At 46.4% G+C, this 18,110-nt stretch overlaps 1 protein-coding gene across 1 annotated transcript in view; it reads left to right on the top strand.

Moving 5' to 3' along the window:
• LTBP1 (latent transforming growth factor beta binding protein 1) overlaps positions 1 to 18,110 on the top strand; it is a 1,129,437-nt gene that overhangs the window by 824,346 nt on the left and 286,981 nt on the right. Inside the window, exons 12-13 of the mRNA XM_086926894.1 lie at positions 6,854 to 7,087; positions 9,832 to 9,854. Of these exons, the coding sequence (XP_086783020.1) occupies positions 6,854 to 7,087; positions 9,832 to 9,854 (257 nt within the window). The remainder of the gene's footprint in view (positions 1 to 6,853; positions 7,088 to 9,831; positions 9,855 to 18,110) is intronic.

Below are 18,110 nucleotides of genomic sequence, written 5' to 3'. Positions count from 1 at the left end.
ATCTGGGTTGCTCGTAATGAGGCCTTGGTCCGTCATTACAAGCTAAGGGCTACATTCTGTTCCTTGTGTAAACTCTTGTTTGCTCAGGAATCGGAATAACGAGTTGAGAGAGACATTGCCATCTGAGATATTTCGGAGAGCTTCCCATCGCTCCAATGCAATAGCACTAACACCAAAGGTTAATTTATTTCACTATTAAATCAATCAATCAATCAATCAATCAGTGAACTTGTAGAGCGCACTACTCACCCGTGAGGGTCTCAAGGCGCTGAGGGGAGGGGGTGCTGCTACTGGTCGAAGAGCCAGGTTTTGAGGAGTCCTCTGAAGGTGAGCAGGTATTGGGTCTGCCGTAGATGGGTGGAGCGGGTGTTCCAGGTCTCGGCGGCGAGGAAGGAGAAGGCTCTGCCACCGGAGGTTGTTCGTTGGATGCGCAGGACGGCAGCGAGGGCGAGGCTCGCGGAGGGGAGCTGGTGGGCAGGGGTGTAGAAGCTGAGTCTGCTGTTCAGGTAGGCTGGTCCGGTGTTGTGGAGTGCCTTGCGTGTGTGGGTGAGGAGCTTGAAGGTGATCCAGTGCAGGTGATCACCTTCACCTTGAAGGTGATCCAGTGTGTTGACGGGGAGCCAGTGCAGGTCTCTTAGGTGGGGGGTGATGTGGCTGTGATGAGGGATGTTGAGGATCAGGCGGGCGGAGGCGTTTTGGATGCGTTGTAGCCGTCGTAGGTGTTTGGCCGGGATTCCTGTATAGAGTGCGTTGCCGTAGTCCCAGTCTGCTGCTGACGAGGGCCTGGGTCACCGCTCTTCTGATTTCGGTCGGGATCCACTTGTAGATCCTGCGGAGCATGCGGAGGGTGTTGTAGCAGGAGGAGGAGATGCAGTTGACCTGCTTCGACATGGAAAGGGAGGAGTTGAGGATGAATCCTAGGTTGCGTGCGTGGTCCGTAGGTGTTGGTGCTGTTCCCAGTGAGGTCGGCCACCAGAAGTCGTCCCAGGGAGAGGGGGTGGGACCGAGGATGAGGACCTGCGTTTTGTCCGAGTTCAGTTTCAGACGGCTGCACCTCATCCACTCGGCGACGGCCTTCATTCCCTCGTGGAGGTTGGTTTTGGCGGTGTGCGGGTCCTTGGTGAGGGAGAGGACAAGCTGGGGGTCGGCGGCGTAGGAGATGATGTTCAGGTCATGCTGTCGGGCCACTTGTGCAATGGGGGGGCCATGTAGACGTTGAACAGGGTCGAGCTGAGGGATGAGCCCTGGGGTACGCCGCAGATGATGTCTGTGGCTTCAGATTGGAAGGGTGGGAGGCGGACTCTCTGGGTTCTGTAGGAGAGGACGGACGTGGTCCAGTCCAGGGCTTTCTCTTGGATTCCGGCTTCTTGGAGGCGTGTCCTTAGTGTGCGGTGGCAGACAGGTCCAGGAGGATGAGGGCTGATGTTTCGCCGTTGTCTAGTTGGTATCTGATGTCGTCTGTGGTGGCGATGAGGGCGGTCTCATTGCTGTGGTTCCATCTGAACCCGGACTGGGATGGGTCTAAGATGTTGTTGTCCTCGAGGTGGCGGGTCAGTTGCATGTTGGTGATTGTCTCGATGACCTTTGCAGGGAAAGGGAGCAGGGCGATGGGCCGTAAGTCCTTGAGATCCTTGGGGTCCTCCTTGGGTTTCTTGAGGAGGGCGTTGATTTCGGCGTGCTTTCAGCTTTCTGGGAATGTCGCTATCTCGAAGGAGATGTTGATGACCTTCCGTAGTTGGGGTGCGATGGTTGTGTCTGCTTTGTTGGATACGTGGTGTGGGCAGGGGTCTGTTGGTGAGTCTGAGTGGATGGAGTTCATTACCTTGCGGGTCTCGTCGTCGTTGACGTGGGACCAGGAGGTCAGCTGGTTGGGGCAGGGGGCGGTCGAGGTGTTGAAGCTGTTGTGGATGTCAGCGATCTTGCGATGGAAGAAGGTGGCCAGTGAGTCGCACAGTTCTTGCGAGGGTGGGATGTCGTTGGTGCTGGCACTGGGTTTGGAGAGTTCCTTCACTATGATGAATAGCTTTTTGCTGTTGTGTGCGTTGTTGTCCAGGTGGGTTTTGAAGGAAGATCACATGGCTGTTCTGATGAGTTGGTGATGTCTGCGGGTGGCGTCCTTGTGGGCTGCGTGGTTGTTCGGTGTGCAGTCGAGGAGCCATCTCTTCTCCAGTTTCCGGCATGTGCTTTGGAGGCTTGGAGCTCTTCGGTGAACCAGGTGGCTTTCTTGCTGGAGTGGCTGCTGGAGGGTTTCTTGAGCGGGGTGAGAGTGTTGGCGCAGTCTTTGATCCACTGTCTGAGGTTATGGGCGGCGGTGTCTGGGTCGGTGGGTGGGTTCTGGGCGAGGGTGTGGGTCAGCTGGTCTTCGGTGATTTTGCTCCAGCAGCGGCGAGGCAGCTGTTGGGTGCGGTGGTGCTTGGTTTCTTTCCTGAGGTGAAGTGGATGCAGCGGTGGTCGGTCCAGTGGGGCTCGGTGGTGTGGTTGAAGGCGACGTGGGTGCTTGTGGAGAAGATGGGGTCAAGCGTGTGGCCGGCAGCGTGGGTGGGTTTGGTGACGAGTTGTCTGAGGCCGAGGTTGGAGAGGTTGCCGATTAGGGTGGCAGTGTTGGTGTCGTTGTTGTTCTCGAGGTGGAAGTTCAGGCCTGGTATATGAATCGGGTAGACATGCACTTTGTGTTTTTTTTTTTTTTTTTTTTCTTATTGTGTCTTAGTAGTCGTCTGACTAGCAAAATATCAAGGTTATAAAAGTGGTCATTTTACCCTTTTTTTGGGGGGGGTGCTTTTTAAAAGACTGAAAAAAAGATGTTAAGTTCCACTTAGCTCTTTTTCCTAGTCCTGCATCTCTAATTATAGCCAACAAGAGGCATTCCAGAATTTTCCTTGATTAGATGATGTCTAGTTGAACTTTTTGACTTACTGTGACATCGTTCACCCAGTAGCCTCTTTAATGTTTGCAATTGGTGAATTATGCAACGCATAATTACATTCTTTCAAATGGAGGTTGTTATTTTCATTTAGGAAAAAAATAACATTCTTTGTTTCCTTGCACAAGTGGACAGCAGAGCTCAAGCTTTCTTGATGAAGTAAATATGCCAGAGGAGAGTTTACAGAGGACTTATGCAGTCTGGGGAATGTGTGCTAGGCTGACAGGGCATGTCAAGGCTCTCAGCCTACCCAGGCCAACTCCAATCCACATCTTCGTTACATCTTTGTTACCTCCAATGTGCATTGCGCATCGATCCTCCTGGGGGACAGGTGCCACTATCAACCAACCCTTGGTAACCACCTACCACCCAACAAGACAGCTCAGATCAAGTGCGGCCTTTCTGGCCCTAGTACCAAAGATAAAGAAGTCCAGATGCGGAGTTCGCTCCTTTTCTTACAACGCGGCTGGGCTCTGAAACTCCCTTCCCCTCCAACTTAGATCGGAACCCAAATTGCTCGTCTTCCATAAACTTTTGAAAACCTGGCTGTTCAATAAACCCGACTAGCTCTGACTGCTGTTAACCAGGTGTGATGTCTGAGCGCTAGGACGCCTGAGGGTAGCTACCGCGCTATATAAATGGTCTTTTCATTTCATTCATTTCATTTCATTCAATGGACCGTTTTTGCGATGGCTCATTGGTTGATATTTAAGAATTTAGTTTCTCATTTCTGAAAAGTAAGAATTGTTTTGGGAATGAAGTAAAATGCAGCCTTGCTTCTTTTGTTCATGGTATAAAATATTTAGCATTACCTGGGATTGATTACCAACGCTCAAGTTGGTGCAAAGTAACATAACATGCCAGACTATTTGTACAGCACACATTCACAACCAAAGGAGATTTTTTACTCTGGTATCTTACTTTATTTGAACCCAATGTAATGCTGCCCATTTACTGTCTCGAGGAGGATGGTAGCCGATTGGGTCGACCAATCCAAACCTGTAACTGCAAAATCAAGCACATCAATGTCATCAATGAGTGAAACAGTCCACTGAGCAACCAGCTCGGGCCTAGTCTGTATCTGTTTTCAAAGGTATGGAGATAGTGACTGGCGTCATCAGACCTTCTGGCCAAGCACCAGTCCTTGTGCATGTGATTGCAGGGGGTGGGCACCGATACTCATTTTTGGGGACCAGGGGGTATTTATTTCATGATCAGAATTTGAGCCAGAGCAGGAGAGAAAATGGCAGAAAAGTAAAGAGAAGGAGAAAGAGTGCTAGTAAAACAGTTACTGGGTGAAAAACAACTCTTAAAGGTGTCATAAAGAGAGAGTAGTGCAGGGTGGTAGAAGAAAGAGGCATCAAGTGAAGACTGGGCAGCCTCAGTGTCATGCAGCATGTGTAAGCATAGGTTCCTCACTTGACAGTGTGCTGTGGAATTGAGTAAGGGTAGGACATTTCAGGCGTTAGCTCTCTTTCAACTGACATAGCGCCTTTTCCTGCTTTGAAACTAAAGCGCACTATTGATGAACCGGAAGCAGCGTTAGTCCCTTTAGCATTTGGTGCTCCTCGCGGGATCTGGTCATTCGAACAGTTTAATATCAAATATCTTTTTGTCAAAATTGTGAAGGCTTAAATCATTACAGAAGGCAAAAACCAACAGAATCAATCAGTTAGCCATTGATTCAATAAGATGGCATGAAGCTCAGAATAAATGCAGAAAATGAATAAACAGTATCCACCATAGTTCAGGTCTAAGGAAATTAATCAGAGGTCAGACCGACAGAGTGTGGCCTTCTGAAGATCAAGGAGAGTGATCCCAAAGCCCTCTGGACAGAGCTAAAGGATGAAATACAATAAGACTCGTACATTTCGTGAGAAAGTGTAAAGGTCTTGAAATCCCATCCAATTATGTTTAAGAAAGACCAATACAGTTTAAAATCATAATGTCAGCACCGTCCTACATACTCATGTAATGCAATACCCATCCCTGGTGCTCCTAAAACATCTCAATGATTGGTACCTAAATAGCAACAAATCAATGTTAAGTTTTCATGAGAATCACATCATGGTCCCATTAGGGAAGACCTTGGGAAAATATTCTCTTTTTAAAATTTTTGTAGCCATAATGTAAACTTTTATTTACCATCCTGGGATAGAAGCCAGCATTGTAAGCGATGGAAGTTAGAAGACAAGAGAGCTTTTCTTCTGAAGAATGTGGTACCAATTGTCAAGGAGTATGGTTGGTGAAAAGAGGGGTGACCTAGTCGCTCCTCGAATTTTCTGAGTAACCAAAGTATTTGGAGAAGAGGAGCACCTGATTATTTTTGTTATAAACGACCCATGACCTCCTAATGTATATCATTCTAGTGCTTGGTGAATTTGGACTATGCATATGTAACATTTTATGTGGTGAAAACCTAAACCGTCATCACATGCCGTTTGGCCTATTGCTGCTTTCCTGACAATTGTTTTTTACTATTGCAGAGAAAAGCTTCTGCTTTTTTTCTATTATTATTGGACAGATATGAATCACTAAGAAAGGAAAATAACAGTGTAGAAACATGTCCGAAAGAACATCTGAACAGATAAGGGACTTATGTTACACAATCAAACCATAGAACATGCATAGGTGAAGTCAATCAACACAGTTAATTTGTCAAGAAATAAAAAGCATTAAACAATCAATCAATGCACTCGATATCTTGATTCCGTCCTAAATCTAGGTTACAGCCAGGTAAAAGATCCCAAATTCCCAGAATAACCGGCTCCCACAATTTTTTCAGATGATTCAATATTACTGCCTGCTCCAGCCCCAGAGAGATACAAACCCCTACCCACAGGATGGAGGATCTAGGGTTTCCTTCTGGATCCATGTGTGGGTAATCACAATGAAAACAGTTTGATGTTTCCCTTAAACTCCATTTATGAAACTTATATGGTATAGTATAGATCATACAGAGTTTTAATGGAGTGAGCCTTACGCCTGGAGACATTTAAAGTGCTCCGGACAAGCAAGTTGGTATATCGTATCAATAGAGACATTACAGTGCAGCTATGAGAACACCTTGCAGACAGAACATCAAGTTTATTAGTATTGGTCTTATTTCTCTGGCGGCCCAAAATCGGATGAAAGCTATGAATATACCTGTCTCTTTATATTTTAACAAAACTCTGTAAAAATATATTACCATTCATACTAAAGAGGTGATAAGAGATTTGTAGTCTAGCCTACCTCCTATAATAAGCTTTCTAACTACAGAGTAACCACTACCAAATTTGAACAAACATTGGCAAAGGCAATAGTTATGGCTTGCATTTTGAGTCTTGACTACCTTTTTCTTTGAAAAAACAAAACAAAACTGATTGCCCTCTGTATTAAGTGCTTCTATGAGATGCATATTTTAATGTGTCTCCATCTGGTGTATGTTAAGTTGTAGAAGATTCTCTCATTGTTTGCAAGGAAAGCATTCATTAGGATGTGGAATGGTACACCAAACGTCCAATAGCATAAGGTTATGGAGAAATACTCCTCTACATGGATCCGAAGGCCTCTATATGTATATTTTAAAGAATTGGTAACAATAGATGTTGCACACAGCTGCAATGTTAAGCCAAACCTAAAATGTGAGCACTCCAGCTTCAACCAGTGGTATAGTGTTAGCAAAATCTTTATAGAAAGAAATGAGGAATTTATGACCAATGTTGGGGCTTTCTATCTAATTTCCTTTGGTCTAAATCAATAGCAAATGTAATGTTGTGGTTGCAGTAAACAAATTCCTAATTATTTGAAGATCATATAATTTCCTGTAGTTGTTGACTGTAACCTACCTGGTGTGATTTTTTGAAGAATCAAACCCTTACCAGGTAAAAGATAGGTCTGTGTGACCCTTGGATTGATCACTTGTCTTATTTTTGTGTATGTTCAATGTAGCTGCTTTTAAAGATATCTGCCCCGGTGGGATGGGTTACACCGTTTCTGGGTCCAGTCGAACCAAGGTGAACTTTCTTCAGCCTGCCATCAGAGTTCCGCCACCTTCAACCAATGTAAGGACCAACTCCATTCGACCAGCACCCAGAGTTACGCAAGCACCCCTCCCAGCAAAGCAGGAGCCAGTCGAGGCCCTGAGCTTCCCACAGAATGAGTCAGAGGTGCCAGTGCAAGAAGGTAAGGACCAGGGCGCGAGGCAGCATGAAAAAATAATTTAATCAAACAAATACATTTTTGGAGCATTATCATTATTGATTTGTGAGATGCAATGTCATAGGCGCCTTTAAGGATATATTTAAAAAACATATCAAGGGGAGTAAAGCAGAGCTGTTGAGGCTGAGGGCTTTTGGATTCATTGAGATTTGGCTTCATTCCGATATTTATTAAACTAATGAGAACTAGAGGCAGTAAACGATTCTAGACAAAGGCACACCAGGAGGTGAACCCAGCCAAACAACTCAACCTTTAATTTTTTCAAAGGTTAGAAACATGTACCAGACAAATAGCAAATGGACAAAAAAATACAAGGAGCTGAAGTGTTACATCAAGGCTCTAAAAGCCGCAATATTCAGACCGCCATATACTTAAAAACTTAGGATTGAAGGGTTATTGAAAGAAAGTATGGGAACAGTCTCTAGCTGCTGGAGGAAGAGGAGCTGGAAAGATAGGGAATAGTGCTGGGGCGGAAGAGAGGAAAATGGGGCATAGTATGTCTCCATGCAAAGTCTCAACATCTCCGCCACTGTCAACCAATGGGAAATATTGAATGGAGCTTCTTGTGTACTTATACTAATGTTTGTTATAGGTTTCTCATTGTTCGTAATGTGGATACTCCGGTCTGGGAAAACACAATGGCCCTCATGAATGAAATAACAAAAATGAACCCTGTCCCTTTCGAGGAATGTTATGTAGGAGTCTCCTGTCATCTGGGACATCTTTCTGGCCAGTAGCTGTTTGGAGGAGAAACTCACATTGATGGGTCCTAATAGCCTCATTATGTTTTACAATTTTATCCTTCTGTTCCTTACCCTTTTATACAATAAAAGACCCTTGCACTAAGAATCCTGACCGAGCTGCTGTGGAAAATACACAAAATTCTTACCTCAAAATGATGTGAATTGTGAACCACAGAAAGGCGTGTACTTAATGATGAAACAGACCACAGAGTGTTGGTGATAATTCAGCGTCCTCATAAACATAAGCTCTATCTAGGGTTAGCCTCCTCTAGACAGCAGCTAGCCACACGAGTGTACCTGATGTTGGATGATCCTACGTCAGCTCTTCTACACGGACTGGGCACCTCTTTTGTGATTTCAGTTTCACCATGGATGGTGGACTTCTGTTTAATTCCGCAAGATCATTCTCCTTGCCCACTTGTATTGATGCTCATTGATAGATAATGATAGGCTGAGACCTGGTATTTAATAGGTGCAATAAATACTCCTTATTACAATGTGTTCCACTGTAATTTGTGGGTGGAGGGGCGGTTCCCATGTTAAATTCTGTCATGTTGGACCTGATGAAATTTAACAGGGGATGTAAACTTTATGGCACCCAGTATTTACCGGGTGCGATAACGTCGGAATCACATATAATTCTGACCCCTGTGCAAACAGGTTATTTGAGCTAGAATCAGAATGATCCAGTCTACTCCCAATGAGGGCCCATGTCTGTGTTTTCTCATGTTGATTGATGCAGTCATGTGTCGCATGGAGCGGTACCACAGAATTGTGGTCAAAATGTCGTCCGGAGATACAACATGACTATGATATCAGTCGCCAAAATATCGTCAAGGTAGAGTTAGAAATCATAAATTCATACTTACCTGGGCAATATTCTGGCAATGCATCTGCTGGCTGCAATGTTGATATTTCAACTGCAACATTGTGACATATAGTCTTTTTGGTTACATTTGATGATGTGGTATTTGACTATTTTGAGTTTGTCACTGTCACTTTCTATTGTATAATCTCTTAGAAGAAGAAACTGAAACATTATTTCCTCTTGGAAACGTATCATTTATCTTTTTCCCCCTTTGGTAGTTCTCGTTCTAAGCATGAGCTTCTTTCCAGTCACTATCATGAAGTTAGCAAATTCACGTGTGTTTAGTGTAGGGTTTTACTGGTATTGATTGTGATAAAGAGCAATGAATACATGCCCATATTTATTAATATTTCACACAACGCAACGTAGCAAGCTTCGCAGCTTAAAAGGGAAAGGGCAGGAATGTGTTGTATTTAGCATTATACGGTGCATTTCTACTCTCTGCAAGCGCTGGCCCAAAACTGCTGCCTAGCGCCAAATCAGGCACTCTTGCACCATGGTGCGAGAGTGCCTGCATTAGAGGCAGGATTGTTTTTGTGCGGGAGAGGGCACCTTCTTGCACAAAAACAACCCCAGAGGCATTGTCCTCAGCACACTTAGAAAGAGGCGTACAATTCTGATGCATTCCCAGGTCTACCAGTGTTGGTGAATCTGGAAATGTATTAGAATACATGGGTGGATGCGTGGGAACACCCATGCTCCATCCATGGCAGGCCTTCCTGTCACAGAGTTACACTAGATTTATCAAGCCATGCAGGACCACGTAAAGTGGCATCTCATTTAGGTTTTGCAATGCCTTTGTGTCCCTTTACACCAAACCTTGATAAATTTGGCCACAGTCTCGTGCACGGTGGGTCACAATGTTCATGAAGCAGGTACCAGCTATTCTGAATATTTAATTGTTCATCTCATTACAATGAATTGAATACAGTGACACTTGTTCTCACCCATGTTGGTGGGTGAATGGCTTTCCCCAGGCTTTAAACAAACATCTCCCACAAATACTTGCTGCGTAACGGCTTTGGATTGTTAGCCTATCTATGCAAAATAAGTTCAAAACTAGCTAACCTTCCTCTTTTCTTTGTTCTTGTTCGCAGTGACCACGACAGCTCCTGATCAGGTAAAGGATCAATTCTGCTTCAACCTTAAATTCTGATGAAAAAAGTTTGTACCCTTGGTTTTATAGGTCGCACAGGCTGTTCTCAACTAGTGGCATGGCTGGGGTGCTGTGCACCTGAGCACAAGCGAGATAAATGAGTCCCATATGAGCAGTTTGGTAGTAAAAGAAAGTCATAATTCAGGAGCATGGAGACTGCTATAGCGCTGGGCCCCGTGTCACTGCACCTGCTGTACTATTGATAGTTAAACCCCTTTTCTTGACAGCAAGTATGCAACAGTTTCAAGCCAACTGTACACGACGGGCTGTTCACAGCTACTGTACAGACATCTGGTGGACAGCTCAGCCGTCTGTGGCTTTCCTTGTGTGAGACAGAGGCAGTCTGAGCCAGAGTGAAATCCGATCAAGTGCCTGGAAAATCCTAAATTCCGCTTTTGCAAAGCTCTCAACCAAAGCAAATTCAAAACCTCACAGGACTGAAGGTGTGAAACTGCAGCTCGGCAATGGGGGAAGTAAGGTTTCCAGGGGTCCTAATGCAAGCAAGGAAGAGATGGCTTTCTCCTTCATGTGGGTGGTAAAAAAGCTGTAATAGCACTGAAGTGGACCCCTCACAGCTCTGGGCCTGGTTCCACTGCACCTCCTGAACTATTAGCCCAGGGGGGCAACACAAACTGATGGCGAGCCCCCAAGACAGGTGCGGGCTGGTTCGAACCGGCGCTCCGGATGCGCCAACAGTGGCGCCACAATTTTGAATTTTCGCGGGCAGGGACACCCACAATAGGTGATTGGCCGGTGGGGATGAGGAGGGCGCCTGGCTGGTCGCGGGGTTAGCCAGGAGAGGATAAAAGGGGAGTGCATCCCCACATCATTACCTGGTTTCCCGCTCCTGGCTGCTTCCGACAAGCTCATTGCTGTGCCTGCTCCCTGGACTTTGCCACGCTGCTGCTCTGAACGCGGCGGTGAAGCTGCCTTTTTGGCAATGGATAGCACATTGAACTTCTAGTGACTTGGTAGAGACATTCAAAGGTTGTGGGTTTGAGTCCCACTAGAGTCGATTTTAAAAACTGCCTTTTCCCCCTTTTTTCAATCAATCAGGTGTTTATAAAGCGCGCTACTCACCCATGAGGGTCTCAAGGCGCTGGGGGTGGCGGGTGCAGTTCTGAATCAGTTGACGATCCAGGTCTTGAAGCTCTTCCTGAAGGTGTGCAGTGTGGGGGAGCATCTGATGTTGACTGGGAGCTCGTTCCAGGTTTTTGCTGCGATGTAGGAGAAGGTTCTTCCACCTGCTCTGCTTCTGCGGATGCGTTGGGTCTCTGCCAGGGCGAGGTCGGCGGAGCGGAGGTTCCTTTTGGGCATGTGGAAGGAGGCTCTTTCATCGAGGTATTTGGGTCTGATGTTGTGGAGGGATTTGTAGAGGTGGGAGAGTAGCTTGAAGGTTACTCTCTTCTCGACGGGGAGCCAGTGGAGGTCTCGTAGGTGCTGGGTCATGCGCTCGTGTCATGGTGTTACGAGGACGAGTCTGGCTGCGGTGTTCTGGATGGTTTGGAGTTTGTGTATCAGGATCTTGTTGATTCCAGTGTAGAGGGTGTTACCATAGTCCAGTCTGCTGGTTATGAGTGCTTGGGTGATAGTCTTTCTGTATTCAGGGGAGATCCACTTGAAGGTCTTACGAAGGATGCGGAGGGTGTTGAAGCAGGTGGAGGCGACTGCGTTGATCTGGCAGATCAGGGTGAGGTAGGAATCTAGGATGATGCTGAGGTTCCGGTGTGGTCCATTGGGGTGGGGGAGTTCCAAGGGGAGGGGGCCACTAGGAGCTGTCCCACGCAGTGGGGAAAGGTCCAAGGATGAGTACCTTGGTCTTCTCCGAGTTCAGTTTTAGGCAGGTGTCACTCATCCAGGCTGCTATGACTTTCATTTCTTCTTGTAAGCGGAGTCTGGTGTCTTCAGGGTTCTTCTTGAGAGAGAGGATGAGCTGGGTGTCTTCGGTGTAAGATTTTATGCTAAGCTCATGCAGTCTGACGATGGTGGCGAGGGGGGCCATGTAGATGTTGAAGAGCGTGGGGCTGAGCGAGGATCCTTAGGGTACTCCACAGTTAGTCTCTGTAGGTTTCGAGAGGAAGGGAGGGAGTCTGATCCTTTTGATTCTGCCGAAGAGAAAGGAGCAAATCCAGTGGAAGGCGGTTCCTCGTATACCAGCGTTGTGGAGTCTTGCTGTGAGAGTATGGTGTGAGACGGTGTCAAAGGCTGCGGAGAGGTCTAGTAGGATGAGGGCCGTGGTGTGGCCCTGGGCGAGTAGCATGCGGATGTCGTCAGTGGTAGCGAGGAGGGCAGTCTCGGTGCTGTGGTTACTGTGGAATCCAGACTGGGAGGAGTCGAGGATGGCGTTCTCTTCGATGAAGGTGGTCAGCTGGGCGTTGATGAATGAGGAGAGAGAAGGGGCCGCTAGTTTTTCTGGTCTGTTGGGTCGGCCTAGGGTTTCTTGAGGAGGGGCTTGACCTCTGCCCGCTTCCAGTCTTCGGGGAAATGCCGGATTCAAGGGAGGCATTGATGGTCCAGCCTAATTTGGGTGTTATGGCGGCAGTGGCTCTGTGGGAGATGTGCGGTGGGCAGGGGCCCCTGAGGGCTCCTGAGTGGGTGCTCTTCATGGTCGTTGCGGGGCCTTCAGTGGTTACAGGTTCCTAAGTGGTGATGGCCGGCTGGCTGTCGGTGGTGGAGGGGGTGGTGGTGTCTGGAGTTTCTTCACTAAAGTTGTCATAGAGCGCCTTGATTTTCAGGTGGAAGTAGGAGCTGAGCTTATTGACGAGGTCCTGAGATGGTTTGACATCCGTGGCTTCGCTGGGGGGTTTCGTGAACTGTTATATGACGTTTTGGGGAATAAGTGTTTCTCTCCTCACTGAACCTGATGGGAAGGTGCCTCCGGGAGGCTCTGGCGGTGGCGGCCATTGAAGAACCCTTTTTCAGTGATACTTGGAGGTCCCACTGGTTGCCGCTGCCAGGGACCTCGTTCGGATTTGGCCAATGCGGGAAAAGAGGTGAGGTAGGGAGGGTCCGGAAGTTGGGCTCCTGGCTTTACTGCTCACTTATCAGGGATATAACAGTGCGGAATATATTCAGGGCCTCTAGAAAATGCAGTTGCGTGTCTGTTAATTTTTCAGCATAAATATTTATAAAGGGCAATATTGCCCAGTTTCTTGTTATAGTCCGTTGGATGGACCGATTAAAGGGCTTTTGTCTGCAACAGGACACAATACCTTTCAACAGAAAATGTATTCAGACATTGCAGATTGAATAATTCCTTTGTCATTATATCCTTTTCACTATTAACACAAAATCATGCTCAGCTCGTCATGAGCACACGAGCACCGTGGCTCATGACGAGCTGACCTCGTCATGAGCATGCAAGGTGTTAAGAGAAATAAAAAGGTTTAAGAAATGAAATATGCGTACAATGTTAACCACTGTCAAAGATGTTCATAGGAAATATTAGCAACAATATATTTGAAAGAAGAACATGCAGTTTTAGGAACTGAACGCGCAACAGAAGCGAGAGTCTGGGATTAACGTGCCTCTTTACTAGAACCGACTCATTGGTAGAAATGTATTTTACAGAAGTATTTGCATAATGAGTTGAAGTTCCAAAGTAAATGATAAGTCTCATAAGGCTCTTGGCCTTAGTGTCATATACCAACTTTGCATTGAAAATCGTTCTATTTAAATGGAACTGATTAATGCCTGCTAAACACACTGATACATTGATAAGTTACCATTGAACCTTGGGAGGCACACTATTATGAGAATGTATGATACAAGGTCATGTGGGCTTATGCGCCGCGCATTAATCGCCTTTGAAAGTAATGATACTGAGGAATGTTCCTTCCCCGAGTGAGCTAGGTAACAAGACTGATAGCAAGGCCTAATTTGATAACTATTGATAACTATTCCCTAAATCTCACCCTGCTCATGATCAGCTTTTTATTCTTTTCTATGTATTGACAGAGGCCATCATCGCTTTCAAGTGCATTGTTTTCATGGTTAATGCTGTCATCTTTTACCTCTGCAGTTTCAATGACGTCATAGGTGGATTACTATGAGCAAAACAAAAGATTTCTACCTATCGAAAATCACCATTCAGCACTTTCTGCACAATCCCCTGAAAAATTGGGATGTTTGGAGGATATTTGCTCTGCATTTATCCGTTCACCTCAAGTTTTTTTTTTGTATGATTAGATGTGTGTAAATGCCGTGGAAAATCTAATTGTACAAAATTATGACTGTGTCATTAGTCACGTCATCTCCAGACCCTGAGCCTCTGGCATCACTCGTCCTCATCCCTATTCCGAAAATAACATTTGTTAACAATCTGCCATATTTTTCACCAATTTATATACAATTTCTGATGATAAAATGTCATTAATACTGAATCTGTTAATTAGCATGCAGAATTTACTATCTTAGTTACATTTTGTGCACACCTAAGCAACAGCTAGGTCAAACGAAACGCTTTAGGACCAGACCCACTGGGGCTTTCCAGCAGATGCAACCCTGTGTATGAAGGGAGGTCTTCCAGCTGGTGATAGCAATAGTACATGGGGAGGCTGCAGTCAAAGACTGCATCCTACCCTTGCAAGAGCCATTGGGCCTCTACTAAGGCTGGAGTCAGGTGCACCACAGAGGAGACAGAGAGCAAAAGTCTTAGCTATAGGTGTATCGTATTTCCTCGCGCCCGCTCCAACATAAGTTGTGGGCCACCCTGGCAGTGTTCCTGAATTTGCACCAGCCAATGGAAGAGCACGTCCTTAGCTCTTGTTCTGAATTGACACACGCCCTAGGGGACACAATTTGTGTGAGGTGTGGGCGATGCAGACATGGTATTTGTGCACCAACAACTCTCACACACTTGGCATCACAGACATCTCTATGTAACCCTCCTTCTATCATACCACTGTTTGAAGTTACTGGGAAGATGGTCTTCCTCGAAAGGAATGGCCCACCTGCCCCTTGTGGGATGGAGAACTGTAATAGTGATGTATATCGCGAGGGAGGGTTTATCTAGTGCGATAGAAATATAGAAAAGCATGCAGTGTTCAGCTGGGGTCTCTAAGTCATCTATCCATTTGAAAATGATGTGTGGTATAGCACATTAGGCTATAGTCTGCATCTATGATCTTCCTACACAAATTCTGCCTTCGATTCAGGGTATTTTGCTCTTCTAGCTACCCCCTGCCTGCTCCCCCAGTATGTTCCCAAATGTGATTTTTTTTGTTTGTTTAGCAAAAGCACAACCGACTCCTTAAAGGGACAAGGCAAAGCTGCTTAATGAAAAAAACGATTTGGCACTGCAAATACAGAAATGGCGGCGTGCTCTCCCTTGCAGGCCACCATCACTGTGTTCTGCGAGTTGAGATTTTGCTGACGCAGCCTATTGACACAGGCGCCATCACCAAACCAGAGGCAGCAGGTTTTAAATAGACGGTGCATACATGCCAATGGACCCGATTCAGATTGCTAAGACAAACATTGCTTTCTTTTGGCTGTCTCCCGCCTGAAATTGCCTCTCCTTCAAAAGAAGTCAATGGGGGAATACAGTGTCCCAATTATTTTTTTTGAATCTCCCACTTTCCACTTCTAAAATGTTGGCATGTTTGTCAGTGCACTATTTGTGACCATTATTTGAGCTGAGTGGCTCAGACAAAAGTCTTCATTGCTTCCTTTATGATGTGCAGAAGGCTGCTTTGATGAAACATGCCCATGCTAGCAAAAACATCCCTCTCAATGCATTACAGCCAAAGTTTACCATCCCACTGATAACACTATTCATACATGCAGAGCAGGCCAGCCTTAGCCCAGCGCCTTCTTAATCTCACAAATACCCCTCTCCCAGTCTCCCCTAATATATACAAAGGGGCATATTACCAAGCAATAGCGATAATTATCGCTATTGCTTGGTTAGCGATATAAATTTATCGCCGAGCTGTGACGATTTTTATCGCAGATAAACCTTGCTAATAGCAAGGTTTATCTCTGAAACGATAAAAATCGGCCGAAATGCATGAATATCGCTGTAAAGTCAGCGATATTCATGCATTACCGAGCGAATGCTCTTAGCCATGTTGTCCACCTCCCATTGGATAACATGGCTAAGAACTGCTGAAGGCAGGTGTTAGCTTTTGGAGGTCTCCAAAAGTTGGTAATAGGAGATAGCGATGTTAGCGACTGTTTCCAGTCGCTAACATCTTGGCACGCCCACTTTGCATGTCATTAGTGATAAATTTCTCTGACATGCAAAGCGGGGCCCAAGATGGTCGCTATCTCCTACTAGCTGTCGCTAACTGGTGTTAGCGACAGCTAGGTAATAGGGAGATCATTTTATCTCCGCTTTCTTGGCTTTTAAAGCCAAAAAAGCAGAGATAAATCCCTTGATAATATGCCCCAAAGTTCTTAATTTGAGGTGGTGGTTTCCGGTGCTCGGCACCAGCACTTCATCGTTAACACCACAGCTTAAAGTGCGAACTCGACCTTTGGGTATTGGAGCACTTTTCAGGAGCACCAGTTAAGGACCGATTCATTTTTGGTAGGAAGGGGAGATAAATGATTTGACTAGAATCATAGGATGTTGAGCCTACGCTGAGATTGGAACTTTATTCCCCAGCTCCAAAGTCGGCAGCTCTGGCCGCTACGCCACATCATCTCCCCACTTGTAGAGTTTCATAATTAGTCGTTTGTTCTGTTACAGGCTGTGCTAATAGTAGCAATGGGCTAGTGCAAGATTCCTCCTGACGAGAGCCCTGATACTTATTTTTTTTTTGCAAATTAACCACTGTCTATGCCTTACTATACTCAAACGTCCTCAAGTCACTTTTACTTCCACTTTAGTTACCCTGCTGGAAGTTAACACCAGACTGCTCACCCAATTAAAGATCTGTATCACCAGCAGCAATTGCAGTACACACACTCGAAAATTCTCACCATCCATCCTCAAACGTGGCTTGCCAAAAGCCAGCCATTCTAACAGCCAACAGCAGCGAAAGTCACAATGTAAACCCACCTACTGTACAGCAATTAACCAAAAGACTCAGGGGCAGATTTATGATAACTGGCGCATCCCCAGGGATGCGCCAGTTATTTTGCGCCACTGCTCCGCCACCCATGGTGCGCCGCATTGTAAATGCGGCGCACCATGGGTGGCAAAAACGGCACAGATGCGTGACGCATCTGTGCCGTAAAGGTGGCGCATTGCTGGAGTTGCGTCGCAAGCGCGACGCAGCTCCAGCAAGGCTCGGGGGTGCCCCATCTTTACAAGCTTCAAGCAGGCGCAGGGTTTTGACGCAGCATTGGCCTGAAAGTGACTGAGTGAAATCTTATAGATTTCACTCAGCCACTTTTGCGAGGAGCACCTGCCCCGGAACGCCCACCCTGCGCCGGGCGCAGACCTTTACAACGTGACGCATCTGCCTAGATGCGTCACGTTGTAAATGGGTCGTAGGGATGCGCCACGTTTACGCCGCAGTTGCGGGACGCAAACGTGGCGCATTCCCAACATAAATCTGCCCCTCACTGCTTACATTGAAGATAGGCAGGCCGGGTAAATCGCTTGGAAACTGCTCCAATGCAGAGGCTGCCTTCACTTCTACGCTCTGTGCCTTGACCCCCACCCATACCTCACCAATTAATTCCCTCCTGTCGAATGGGCTGTGGAGAGAGCTGCAGGGCCTTGTTCACCCCATCCCCCTCCTCCAAGCATCCTTTCTTTTTTGCAAGTTTGCAGACAAACCTGAAAACGAAAGTTATCCCTCTCTTTATACAGGTTGCCACCTGTACTGATGCTTTAAGACTGGACCCTGTTTCTTTTAAGTAGGTGTTATGAGAATAAAAAACTTTACCGAGGGTAAACTTTTCATCCTCTATTCTGCTAACAAACGGATGGAAAAGCACAGACCATATCTCTCATAACGGGGAACCAAAGGTGACAAAGGTCCACAGTTTCCATGTTATGTTAAAAAAACACAGTGGTTGCTCTGAGTCTATGAACATTAGCCGTGCAGGACTGAAACCAGTGAACATCCATGCATACAGATCCGTGTAGTTCAAGGCAGTGGCGCAGCGTGGGTGGGTGGGGCCGCAGGGGCTGTTGCCCAGGGCGCAAAATTCTTAGGAACATTTTTAGGGCTCAGTGGCATTCTTAGGGACGCAAATTTTTTAAAGAAAAGTGGAAAGATACTTGCCTTGCCCCTGGCGCGGCCAACCCACGCCACGCCGCTG

The sequence above is a fragment of the Lissotriton vulgaris genome, chromosome 6, assembly GCF_964263255.1.
Source record: "Lissotriton vulgaris chromosome 6, aLisVul1.2, whole genome shotgun sequence".
Lineage (NCBI taxonomy): Eukaryota > Metazoa > Chordata > Amphibia > Caudata > Salamandridae > Lissotriton > Lissotriton vulgaris.
The sequence above is the reverse complement of the archived record's forward strand: the minus strand, read 5'-3'. Positions and strand labels throughout refer to the sequence as shown.